At 39.7% G+C, this 13,403-nt stretch overlaps 1 protein-coding gene across 1 annotated transcript; it reads right to left on the bottom strand.

Annotated features, from left to right (window-relative positions):
* Window positions 1-550: 550 nt before the first annotated feature.
* On the bottom strand, window positions 551-13,086 carry LOC146620815 (ATP-dependent RNA helicase DDX54-like). Its single transcript, XM_085367709.1, has 8 exons — window positions 13,036-13,086; window positions 12,359-12,507; window positions 12,155-12,268; window positions 11,845-12,065; window positions 11,419-11,584; window positions 5,523-5,636; window positions 5,323-5,433; window positions 551-680 (listed from the first exon to the last, which is right to left on the bottom strand). Exons 1-8 carry the CDS (start codon window positions 13,084-13,086, stop codon window positions 551-553), a joined length of 1,056 nt encoding a protein of 351 aa, XP_085223835.1.
* Window positions 13,087-13,403: the final 317 nt, after the last annotated feature.

Below are 13,403 nucleotides of genomic sequence, written 5' to 3'. Positions count from 1 at the left end.
CTTTTATGTGTGGCAACGAAGGGAGTCCCCAAGAGGTGACCCCCAAAGTGTACAAACTGATTCTGCACCTTGTCCCCAACAACTCCCAGAGGACCTGGCTATAGTAATGAGGCCGCAGTCCAGAAGGACTAATCCTGGTACCCTGACTCCACAGTGTAGTGTCCCCACTCCATTAGCTGAAAGTGGTACAGTTAGAAGAACGACACGCTCAACAGCTGGCCACCATTCCAATCCACACCATCTGCCCCAATCAGCTGAAGCCAGGCCACCTAGTGTACATTCAGTTACAGCTTTTTATAGACCGTGGCTTTAAGGTTCCATTGTCGGGTCGCCAATGCAAAAACCAGGGGGGAGAATGTGACAGGTGAGACCTGGAGATTTGGGACCGCCCCTGGTGGGCGGAGCTGGTCTTCGCTCCTTTCATAAGCGCAGGTGTGGGCAATTGGGTATTCCTTTGCAAACCTGAAGCTGCGAGTGCTTGGTCCGAGTTGGGCAAGTTGGTGTTTCTTAATTATGAAAGTCTGATACGCGTCCTTCCCCTAAACTTCTGTTAGAACGGTGGGAAACATTGCTCCCGTGAGAACGGTATAGTGGACTTCATCGCCACTGACCCACATTTATTAGGGTGTGACACGAACTTGTGGACAGAGTACCGAGCTGCTGCTTTGCCAGGTGGAATTCTGGTTGCGGGCAAAGGACCCGACACATCAGTGTGTTTTAATTTGTTTTAAACTGGTGTAAGCCGACAGACTGACTGCTGCGGCTGTCGATGGTTTTGGTTTTTGGTTTTACTTTTTCTGTATCAGTAGGCACCACAGATATTGATCCTTTTAGTATTTTAACCCTTTTATTTATATATATATATATTGTCGCAGACGGTGAAGGCGCTGCAGGGAAAACAAATCCTTTTTTTGTCTCCCCGCTTTTGCATGCACAGCGGTGGGCCCGAGTGAAGACGGCACTGAAGATTTGACTTTTTTTCTATAGTGTTTTACCCATTTGGGGTCATGTGTGAGTTGCCGTCCATGTTTAACCTGTGTGCTATGTCGATTTGTTTTTAAACGGTTCCCCGCAGCGCTTGTCCCGTCTCACGGGCAATCGCACAGTTTTATCGTCTCTAATAAGGTAACGTTTTTAATTGGTTTGAGGTGCCGCTGTTACACTGTTTCTTTTATTTTGTATTAAAAAAATTAAACTCTTTTAAACTGACTGTGCGCCTACGGCTCTGTCCTATTTTAAATAGGTACCTACCACGGGTCACAATTTGTAAAAATTATGCACAAGTTTTGCAAACAACTTTATGTTCAGTATAATATATGCAGGTTTTCTTCCTGAATACTATCGTTGTTTATATTTACTGCGGGAAGAAACGGTTTTTATAAGGAAAAACACTAGAAAGCACTCAGTCCCCCTCCCAACTCCCCCAGCCTTTCCTATTGGTGAAAAAATATACCATGTGGACCAATCAAAAAATGATAGGGCAACATAGCATTTAGTTGTTTACGAAGGCGGGCAGGTGTATACATATAGTTTGAGTCTGACGGCTCTTTGTTTGCTTCTCATCTGTAAACTCTGCATACTCTCTCATGTGATTCAGTTTGTTTTGAAAAGTCTCAACAGGATCTTGAGCTTTATTGTGAAAGGTTTACGTGGAAAACAAACAAGCGTACAGCGGAACCACGCGATGGTTTTACCGTCATTGTTGCTAACGAAAACACGTAAAAACAGGCACTTGCCCGCCCATAGTGTGGTTATATTAAATATAAGAGAAAGAGAGAACTTTAAGAAATTAATATAGCCACTAAGGTGACCGTCAAAACGATGAAAAATACTGCTGTAAACAGTTTATTTTACGACATCACGAAACAAACGATAGCGTAATAGGAAACGATAGACATTTTTATATTGTCATTTGATATATATCGTTATATCGAACAGCCCTAACATACACTCTTATATTTGTACATATATTTATTCTTATAATTCTCAGATTTACCCATTCGTATATTTTGCTTGTTCTTATGTTATTGTATTTTGCACACCTCTGTTGCACACACATAAGAATTTCGCTCACATGTGCTGTACCAGTGTACCTGCACATGTTATGTGATACGGGAAATCTCCAATTTTTTTTTATTTTGTTTTTTTTGAGATTAAATAATATACCATTGTAAAGACGACACAAGAGTTCCAGAGGCTCTTCTGGGAGCCAGAGTCGACCAGAAAACGTTTCCCCGAGCTTGAGTCCTCTATGAAGAGCAGCCTTTCCTTATCGGCAGCGGTCACAGCCGCTACAGAGCGCTGGCAGGCTTGTTTCCCTGGGCCTTAAAACTGCAAAGGCGGCACGGTGCTGTCACGCTGATGGTAAAAACACAGGCCTTTAACACAGTGCCGCTGTGCCACTTTATTTTTTAACAAAACACTACGCTTTATGTATAAAGAACTGCCTATTCTACTACTTATTGAAGAAAAAGAATCCACAAAAGATTATTTTTACTTTCTTTTATTTGTTCCAGATAAATTATAAATTATTTTTTAAAAAGCAATGAAATGCATCAGATGTCTCCCATGCTTTCTTTTCTGCTGTAATTTTTTTTTTTGAACATAAATTGGTCTATTGAAAATAAAATGTAGTAAGAACCACTACATTTTTTCAATAGGCCAATTTATGTTTAAGAAAACCCCAACAATCAAATGATCTCATCTGAGCAAGCACTGGGCGACGGTGGGAAGGAAAAACTCCTTTGTCTTAAAAAGAAGAAACCTTCGACAGAACCAGGCTCAGATGGTGCGGCTTCTGTCAAGACCGGTTGGGGGTTAGGTAGTTAAAAAACTACTCTAACGGTACAGCACTACAGCTTTTTGGTGGAAATGGGTGGAAGGATGGGTGTTACACCTCGTTTCATTGGAGGTCTTACAGGTGGTCGGGGTGTAGATTCAGCTTTTTTACAAATAGGTGGCAGAGGGACAGGACTAGGTCGTGGAATTATAACTAGTTGGGTGGGAATAGGTTGTCTGTGAAGGTTCTCAGTCATGGGAATAGGTTGCTTTCCACTTCTGGATATAGGTGGAACACACATCCTACGAAAAGGTGGTAGGTTGTCGGTCGAGAAAGTTTCCTTTTTCGTTGGTTGTGTGACTTGAGGAACAGAACAAAGACAGGCTACCATGATGTCACATGCCAGGCTACCATGATGTCACATGCCAGGCCACCATGATGTCACATGCCAGGCCATAAAAATCTATAAATAGGGGTGCCTCGACACACAGTTGTAGAATTCCCTTGCAGGTGAATTTAAGCTAGCGATTGAATTGTGTTTTCAGATGAAAGCGCTTATAACCTTCTCCCAAAGTAGAGTACTCTTCCTCCACCCAAACCTAAAATGTATATTTCTAAATACAGGGAAGCAATTGTATTAGAAAATAAATATAAAAATGAACACAGGACCATGGTGCCAAGAACAGTTAAGGCCCCATCTCATCGCGAAATGTGCCCACAGAGGCCAGAAGGCGAAAAACCTGAACACACATTCAGGAAAAAACCAGAACACACAGGCATGAAGAAAGTCATGGCTCAACCTGCTTGTGTGGATACACGCAAAGGGGACAAGCAGCTCCTTGAGAAATCTGGACTTGTCCCCTTTTATTTACAGAAAAACGATTACAGAATCGTTCCAGGCTACCTGCGTAGAAGAAAGGCAGAGAAAGAAAAGGCTAAGCAGGACAATGATGCCTGGTTAACAAAACAACAGGAAACAGTTAAACCACTGGCCGAACAGGAGAAACAAAACATTCTCCAGGGCCTAAAGAGGAGGTTTAATGAGCTAAACTTTGAATATCAATCCCTCCCTTTTACTATCTCCCCTTCACAGCACAAAAAATACAATTACAAAATGTTTCTCAAAGAGGCAATGAGTCAAGTTGAAAAAGACATTGCCCTTTTTGAGGAACATAAATACATTTACGTAGGCAGGGAAGATGCATCTGACGAACAACAGTTACAGCGGACTCCACTGCCACCCATTAGACCGAAAAAGACAAAGTTGACACCCGCTCCTCAAGTCACACAACCAACGAAAAAGGAAACTTTCTCGACCGACAACCTACCACCTTTTCGTAGGATGTGTGTTCCACCTATATCCAGAAGTGGAAAGCAACCTATTCCCATGACTGAGAACCTTCACAGACAACCTATTCCCACCCAACTAGTTATAATTCCACGACCTAGTCCTGTCCCTCTGCCACCTATTTGTAAAAAAGCTGAATCTACACCCCGACCACCTGTAAGACCTCCAATGAAACGAGGTGTAACACCCATCCTTCCACCCATTTCCACCAAAAAGCTGTAGTGCTGTACCGTTAGAGTAGTTTTTTAACTACCTAACCCCCAACCGGTCTTGACAGAAGCCGCACCATCTGAGCCTGGTTCTGTCGAAGGTTTCTTCTTTTTAAGACAAAGGAGTTTTTCCTTCCCACCGTCGCCCAGTGCTTGCTCAGATGAGATCATTTGATTGTTGGGGTTTTCTTAAACATAAATTGGCCTATTGAAAAAATGTAGTGGTTCTTACTACATTTTATTTTCAATAGACCAATTTATGTTCAAAAAAAAAAAATTACAGCAGAAAAGAAAGCATGGGAGACATCTGATGCATTTCATTGCTTTTTAAAAAATAATTTATAATTTATCTGGAACAAATAAAAGAAAGTAAAAATAATCTTTTGTGGATTCTTTTTCTTCAATAAGTAGTAGAATAGGCAGTTCTTTATACATAAAGCGTAGTGTTTTGTTAAAAAATAAAGTGGCACAGCGGCACTGTGTTAAAGGCCTGTGTTTTTACCATCAGCGTGACAGCACCGTGCCGCCTTTGCAGTTTTAAGGCCCAGGGAAACAAGCCTGCCAGCGCTCTGTAGCGGCTGTGACCGCTGCCGATAAGGAAAGGCTGCTCTTCATAGAGGACTCAAGCTCGGGGAAACGTTTTCTGGTCGACTCTGGCTCCCAGAAGAGCCTCTGGAACTCTTGTGTCGTCTTTACAATGGTATATTATTTAATCTCAAAAAAAACAAAATAAAAAAAAATTGGAGATTTCCCGTATCACATAACATGTGCAGGTACACTGGTACAGCACATGTGAGCGAAATTCTTATGTGTGTGCAACAGAGGTGTGCAAAATACAATAACATAAGAACAAGCAAAATATACGAATGGGTAAATCTGAGAATTATAAGAATAAATATATGTACAAATATAAGAGTGTATGTTAGGGCTGTTCGATATAACGATATATATCAAATGACGATATAATATTTTTGTTGGAAGGATACAAGTTCTTCCTGTTCTTCTTGTTACTGATAACCTGACCGCTGTCTGTTTTGATCTTCTTCTTCTGGTCTTCTTTTCCCGTTTCTCTCACAAAACGCTTCCTCTTACGGTCCCTAAAAAAAGAAGGGGGAAAAAAGACTTTAAATTATAGTTTGAAATGACCATTTGGTGGATACTGAGTCAAACATAGGGAAATTTGTACCATTTCATCATTTTCTTCTGCTGGTTAAGGCGATCGCCTTCATCTCCCATGAGATCAAGGACAGCTGAAGAGGCCTGCTGTTCAAAAGCACTGCCCTCTCCACCGAGACTCAACCTGTCGACGCATAACACAGGACAAAACAGCATAAAACACAAAGCCATTCACATTTTTTAAAGAAACAGATGCAACAGTTTAATGCCTCACCCTCTCTCAGAGTCAAAGTCTTTAGGTCTGTAAGGGATATAATACTGTTCATCTTTGCCTGACTGCCTCTTTTTCTTGGTCTTTGGTCACTCTTCGCCATCTTCCTGCTGACCTCTTCTTTTACCACCTACCACTTCTGAAAACACCCCCTGGTGGAAATAGAAAGAATTACATGGTACAAAGTGACAAAGCATGATACAGAGATCCTACTATCTTCCTCTTCTAGTTTGTATACAACATCATCTACATCAAAACTGCACTTTATTTTGCTTCTTCTTCATCAGACAGCACAAACAACTTTCTCATTTTGACTCAAATATTGGTTTTGAATGAAAATGATGAAACAATCCTGGGTGTTTATTCAACTTGTGAGCAGGTTTTCTAATCCACCGTACTATTATTATTGACACTAGTACATGTTCGTGCTGCTGGCAAACTAATACACTCAAGAACATATAGCAAAGCAAAAAAGTGAAAAGTAGGTCTTGCCTACATAAATAAACATAAGACAGTTGTGAAACTTTGACATAGTAACATCTGCAGTAATATTTACACCTGTGATGACATCTCACCAGCATTAGCCTTATTTTGAAACCAAGATTGTTTACACAGAGTTTGTAATTGCAGAGAAATGCTCCATTTATTTTGGTCATTTCATTTTTGAGCAGGAAGCTCACCTTTCTTGTTATAGCCTTTAGACGAATAGAGAGATTTCCAATTAAATACATATTCTTTAAATAATGTTCCCTCTTATAAAAAGTAGGATAATTAAAAAAAAAAATTTAAAAAATGTATTATACCTCTATTACTTAGAAAAAAAATGTTTTTTTTCTGTTGTCTGTTATATAACGTTAGTGATGCTCGTTTCAATTCATTTCTTAATCAGCTAAACAGGTCAGTTAAGAAACAGTCAAATATTAAGTTAAATTTGAAAACGGTTTAAAAAAAAATATCCCCATTCCAAAATGTCACATGACAATCTCATTGGCTCATGGAGTTATGATGTCACTACACGATCCTTTGAAGTTTTTCCTTAAACAGGGGTGACACACAGCAGTTTTTTAGTTCGTGTCTTCGCAGCATTTGTGTTTGCAGCCTTCACACGTTCACCACAGAAACTTTTGGAAACCTTTTCAGAGTTGTCGTGTACAACCTTCAACATGTATCCAACAAGACACCAACCAAGGCAAAAAGATTACGCCGCTTCTCCTTCCTGTCGTGGCCGGCCAATTTCCCCAAATGACCTCTTAGCCGTCCAAAGGGCATTACATGACAGTAAGAAGGAAAACTACCATCTCCAGAATAAAATTCAACAGATTGAAGAAGAGAAACTTCAACTGGAGGAGAAGTGTAGACAGATGGAAGCGCAAAATAAGAACCTGGAAGAAAGACAAAAACGCCAGCCCGACATAAATATTATTAATGAGGGTTGGGGAATCAAGTTTGGACAAGCCCGAGAGCAGATTGTCTTCCTAATTAAGGAAAACAAGCAAAAGAGCGTGGAACTAAAGGAGATGTCCAACCAGCTTAAAGACAGCAAAGCTACTGTTGAGAAGACAGAATGGGATCTCCAATATATGGACCAAATGAATCGGCTGCTCCAAACAAACTTCGATGAAGCTGTGAAAAAAAATGAAGAAATCCTCCAACAGAAGGAAGAACAGGAGAAAAAGCAAAGAGACATGGAGCACAAACTCAAAGTCACGGAGGAAAAATACAGAATGCTGAAAGAGAAGGTGGATGATACTCTGCGCCAAAATAAAGACCTTCTTCACGAGAAAAAGCAACTAGAAGGGGAAAAAGAAAAACTGGACAAACAATGCTCGCACATGCAGAAAAGGATGGAGCAAATGGCGAGAAACAACTCCGAGCTCACTAAGGGGATATTGTTGGAATACAACAACTTGAAGCGCAAACACACTGAAATGCAGGCGCAAAAGCAAGAACAAGACAACATACATGACGACCTGCAGCGTACGCTCCAAGATATCCACAAAAGAAATGAGGAGCTACAAGACATGTACAAAGAAGTACAACAAAGAAACGCAGACATGCACAAGGACAAGATAATGCAGGAGGAAACATCCAAAGAGCTCAGGGAAAAGCTTGAAGAAAAACAAGCAACGTTGGAAGAGGTGGAGAAAACGTGCAAGAAGCTTGAGAAACAAAACAAAGAAACCATCGATGAGTTGAGAACCCTCATCCTGGAAAAAAAAGCTCTTGTAGAAAACTGCATGAAAAAGAAGAACAAACGCTTCCGCTGGCCCTGGAGGAGGAACTCTACTGCTTCCTCAGCAGGTGTAGCCTCGTCTTGCTCCACCTCTGTTCACCTCCCCAACCAGTCCCGGCAGTTGACTGTCCCCTCCTGAGCCTGGTTCTGCCGGAGGTTTCTGCCCGTTTAAAGGCAGTTTTTCCTCCCCACTGTCGCCTAGTGCGTGCTCAGAGGGGATTGTTGGGGTTTTCTCTCCTCTACCTTGTTTCATTATTTACTTAACTTTTTGTGCTTACTTCATTTTACCTTGTTTCATTATTTACTTAACGTTTTGTTCTTACTTCATTTTACCTTGTTTCATTATTTACTTGTTAACGTTTTGTTCTTACTTCATTTTACCTTGTTTCATTATTTACTTAACGTTTTGTTCTTACTTCATTTTACCTTGTTTCATTATTTACTTGTTAACGTTTTGTTCTTACTTCATTTTACCTTGTTTCATTATTTACTTGTTAACGTTTTGTTCTTACTTCATTTTACCTTGTTTCATTATTTACTTGTTAACGTTTTGTTCTTACTTCATTTTACCTTGTTTCATTATTTACTTGTTTAACTTTTTCTTTTTCAACTTATTCATAAAACAATAAACCAATTGAATTTATCCTTTGAGTATTTTTCATCTTTTCATCTATAACTTTTTCAAACATTCATATCTGTCGTTTATCTTCTTCTTGAAACCTCATAAATGGTGAAGGAAAAATCCTGGAACATGGTTTGAAACACTGAAATTGTTTCAGCTGAAACCGGCAAAGTCATACGTGTGTGTGTGTGTGTGTGTGTGTGTGTGTGTGTGTGTGTGTGTGTGTGTGTGTGTGTGTGTGTGTTACTCTGTACATGAAACAACTTTGTAGAAAACCATTTTCCTGTCGAAACATTAGCAAACACAAACAAAGTGTTATTAACAAACGAATTACTAATATCCCTCTCTATGATAGTGATTTATTTTCTTACGGGATTAAAACTGTAAATTTTACCAAACTAAAGAAAGTAATACAAAGTAATAAAACTTTTTATCATTTAGTTAAGATCCAACATCCATTCTTTTCATAGTTGGTTGCTACCACCAGAGGGCGACATGGAGTACTTTTACCCATGTAGAGAAACATAAACGCTCATATATTACACACGCACCAACATTTTACTGTCTATTACTACATCAGTCTGTTTACATTAAACTGATATTGATAAATAAACTCACAAATATAGCTTCATGAATTTGGTAACGTCCTGTAAGTCATATCGTCAAATGCTTTTGTTCCAAAATAAAAAGGCTGTTGAAATAATGATTGGTGTGGTTTTTACAGGTGAATGAGCAGCAGAATAACTACAGAGAATCTGTGAATACATGAATGACCTTTTGTAATATGCCTTTAGCCTATTAGTGCCCTGAAAGAGTGGAGATTTTACCTATTTTAGCAAAATGATCTACAAACTGTATGGGTGAATATAGGAGCTTGTTAACAGGTTAGCATGTCCAACTAACAGACAGGAAAATGAGCTATGTATTTTTTAGATATCATGTTATCAGCTGACCACTGAAAGCTCTTTCTGCATATATCTTCTACACGTTCTGTCTCTTGTCACGTGTGTGTTTATATTTAAATCATGTATGTTGATTATTTAAATATGCTTTTTCATTCATTTTTAAAAAATGTCAACAGCTGTCGTTTACAGATTCATTGTTTACTATATGCTATATATATATATGAACATGAACAAAACTGAAAACACTGGGTCACCGACCCAGGAACCCTGACAATATGTATTTTACCTGGTTAATGTGTGTGGCGGGGCGTGGTCTGCAGCGCCGCTACAGGGGAGGCGGACGCACCTGAGCGGCACCCGCGATCACGCCTCGGCGCCTTAACGTCTGTGCTCTCTATGCTGTTGTGTTGGTATGTGTCGGGCTGTGAGCTTTAACACCGGCTGTATGCATACAGCAACCGTGTGTGAATAAAGAGAAGCTGTAAAGCGTGTTCATGGAAACATCGTTGGGTCTGCCGTGATATGTTTACAATGGGACTTCTGCTCCTGAATCTCTGCGCACAGCGTCTGCAAATCGGAGCTGTATGAAGTCACTTTCATCTTTACGCAGGACTGTAAGCTGTCATCTGTGAGGCGTGAGCGGTGTTTGTTTTTAACATAGTTCACGGTGGAGCTGCTGACATAATGTGGATCCGAAGATTGATAATTAGCCTACCTGGGGTTGAAAGTCTCGATAAATGCACGGCGTTTCGGCGGGTATATCGGCTTCCGCAAGTGTGACGCTTATTTTGAGCGTTCAAAAACTAATAGAATATAATTTTATATTTATATTTCATTTCAATATCACAGTAATCTTCCAATTTAGAACTACAAGTTAAAAAAGAACTAACATAAATAAAATACACTTCAGCTAATTACTTAAAAAAATAATTTATTTTCCCAAACCACGCAGAGCCGCACTAAAAGGACTAAAGAGCCGCAGGTTGCTGACCCCTGCACTAACCTATTCAGCTGCTTGTGAATGCAAATATCTAATCAGCCAATCACATGCCAGAAAAAAAAAAGGGTGATTTAAGTGACTTTGAAGGCAGCATTGCTGTTGGTGACAGATGGGCTGTTTTACGTTTTTCAGACACTCCTGATCTTCTCAAATTTTCTCAGGAATTTACAGAGAACAGTCCAAACTGAAAAGCGAAATAAACATTTCCCTGGGTAAAAATGCCTTGTTGATTGCAGAAGTCAGAGGGGCGTGGCCATGCTGAAGGCAAGAGGAATTCTAAGCCAGTTTCTCAACCCAGCCCATCTGATATCAGTAACCACAACACATTCAAAGTCAATTAAAAGTCGCCTTTCTTGCCCGTTCCGATGCTCGCTTTCAACTTTGAAATGAGACCACTTGGACAACAGTAATGATAAATAATTGCAAATAGAGCACGTTTACAGAATTTAATGTCATTTTTATAGAGCACCTCTTATTTTAAGAAAAGATGGGCGAGACGATTTTTGAAACTAACTGCAAATTAAGCACACAATATTTAATATCTGTATTTTACCATTTTGATAAGACATATTTCAGTGCTCCAAAACACTTTTATTAGACTGCCAACATGCTTACAAGTAGTAAATCCAGGTTAGTGGATCATAATTAAACATAACTCTGTGGCAAACGCAGAGTTCAGCAGGCCATCAAGTAAGAAGTGACGTGCATTTCTGCAGTGTAAAGATTCACAAATGATTTTCTCCTTAATCTACAGTCACACAAAGCGCCAGGAAAATCTTTGGTGATGTTCTCAGATGATTCTGACGCTTATCACCCAGTTCCTCGTGATGTCCTCCACACCATCAACCCTCTGTCCTCCTCCCAGTTTCTTCCTCAGCTTGCCTTTCTTATGGCCACCCCTTCCAAAACCTGACTTTTTAACTTATCCGAGCCACTTTTTGTTCTTGGAGCGGAGCTTCCTCATCCCCCCGCCCTGCAGGAACTGGTGCTTCTGCTTTTTCTTGCGCTGCTTCATGATCTGATCCTTTGTTTTCAGCTCCGAGCGTGCTTTGTGGTCACCGGAGCTCTGTACGTTTGGACCTCGTCGGCCACGGCCACGACCTGGGAGAGGCACGACACAACAAAGAGGTTGGAGGTTATAGCTCGCAAGGCTGGAAGAGGGACTTGAAGTATTTACCTTTAGAGTTGAGTTAAAACATGGTGGCTGATGTTCTATATTTAACAGGCAGACATGTTTGTGCTATTCATTTTGATGCCTTCCTACCTCTTGCTGGCTTCCTGCCTCCTCCGCCTGTTTCTCCATCTGATCCAGATCCTGTATCATCAATCTTGTATTTTTTCCTTCACTCCTCATAACTGACATGTTGTCAAGTGATACAACATCTTCACAGTACAGCTTAATATTGTCATAGGAGTAGAGAAGAGGGTCATTGAGAGCAGCACACAGAGAAGCTTTTTGTTGGAAGGATACAAGTTCTTCCTGTTCTTCTTGTTACTGATAACCTGACTGCTGTCTGTTTTGATCTTCTTCTTCTGGTCTTCTTTTCCCGTTTCTCTCACAAAACGCTTCCTCTTACGGTCCCTATAAAAAGAAGGGGGAAAAAAGACTTTAAATTATAGTTTGAAATGACCATTTGGTGGATACTGAGTCAAACATAGGGAAATTTGTACCATTTCATCATTTTCTTCTGCTGGTTAAGGCGATCGCCTTCATCTCCCATGAGATCAAGGACAGCTGAAGAGGCCTGCTGTTCAAAAGCACTGCCCTCTCCACCGAGACTCAACCTGTCGACGCATAACACAGGACAAAACAGCATAAAACACAAAGCCATTCACATTTTTTAAAGAAACAGATGCAACAGTTTAATGCCTCACCCTCTCTCAGAGTCAAAGTCTTTAGGTCTGTAAGGGATATAATACTCTTCATCTTTGCCTGACTGCCTCTTTTTCTTGGTCTTTGGTCGCTCTTCGCCATCTTCCTGCTGACCTCTTCTTTTACCACCTACCACTTCTGAAAACACCCCCTGGTGGAAATAGAAAGAATTACATGGTACAAAGTGACAAAGCATGATACAGAGATCCTACTATCTTCCTCTTCTAGTTTGTATACAACATCATCTACATCAAAACTGCACTTTATTTTGCTTCTTCTTCATCAGACAGCACAAACAACTTTCTCATTTTGACTCAAATATTGGTTTTGAATGAAAATGATGAAACAATCCTGGGTGTTTATTCAACTTGTGAGCAGGTTTTCTAATCCACCGTACTATTATTATTGACACTAGTACATGTTCGTGCTGCTGGCAAACTAATACACTCAAGAACATATAGCAAAGCAAAAAAGTGAAAAGTAGGTCTTGCCTACATAAATAAACATAAGACAGTTGTGAAACTTTGACATAGTAACATCTGCAGTAATATTTACACCTGTGATGACATCTCACCAGCATTAGCCTTATTTTGAAACCAAGATTGTTTACACAGAGTTTGTAATTGCAGAGAAATGCTCCATTTATTTTGGTCATTTCATTTTTGAGCAGGAAGCTCACCTTTCTTGTTATAGCCTTTAGACGAATAGAGAGTTTTCCAATTAAATACATATTCTTTAAATAATGTTCCCTCTTATAAAAAGTAGGATAATTTAAAAAAAAAATTTAAAAAATGTATTATACCTCTATTACTTAGAAAAAAAATGTTTTTTTTCTGTTGTCTGTTATATAACGTTAGTGATGCTCGTTTCAATTCATTTCTTAATCAGCTAAACAGGTCAGTTAAGAAACAGTCAAATATTAAGTTAAATTTGAAAACGGTTTAAAAAAAAATATCCCCATTCCAAAATGTCACATGACAATCTCATTGGCTCACGGAGTTATGATGTCACTACACGATCCTTTGAAGTTTTTCCTTAAACAGGGGT

This window comes from Diplotaxodon limnothrissa, linkage group LG12, assembly GCF_057381915.1.
Source record: "Diplotaxodon limnothrissa isolate DT_005_m linkage group LG12, D_limnothrissa_male_GT1.1, whole genome shotgun sequence".
In the NCBI taxonomy this organism is placed as follows: domain Eukaryota; kingdom Metazoa; phylum Chordata; class Actinopteri; order Cichliformes; family Cichlidae; genus Diplotaxodon; species Diplotaxodon limnothrissa.
This window is presented reverse-complemented; position numbering and strand designations above follow the sequence as displayed.

Coding starts and splice junctions, on each gene's coding strand:
- LOC146620815 (XM_085367709.1), bottom strand. CDS start 13,086: ATGTATTTAATTGGAAAACTCTCTATTCGTCTAAAGGCTATAACAAGA. Junction 12,066..12,154: donor CAGAAGAAAATGATGAAATG/GTACAAATTTCC, acceptor TTCTTTTTATAG/GGACCGTAAGAGGAAGCGTT. Junction 5,637..11,418: donor CTCCGCTCCAAGAACAAAAA/GTGGCTCGGATA, acceptor ATGCGTCGACAG/GTTGAGTCTCGGTGGAGAGG.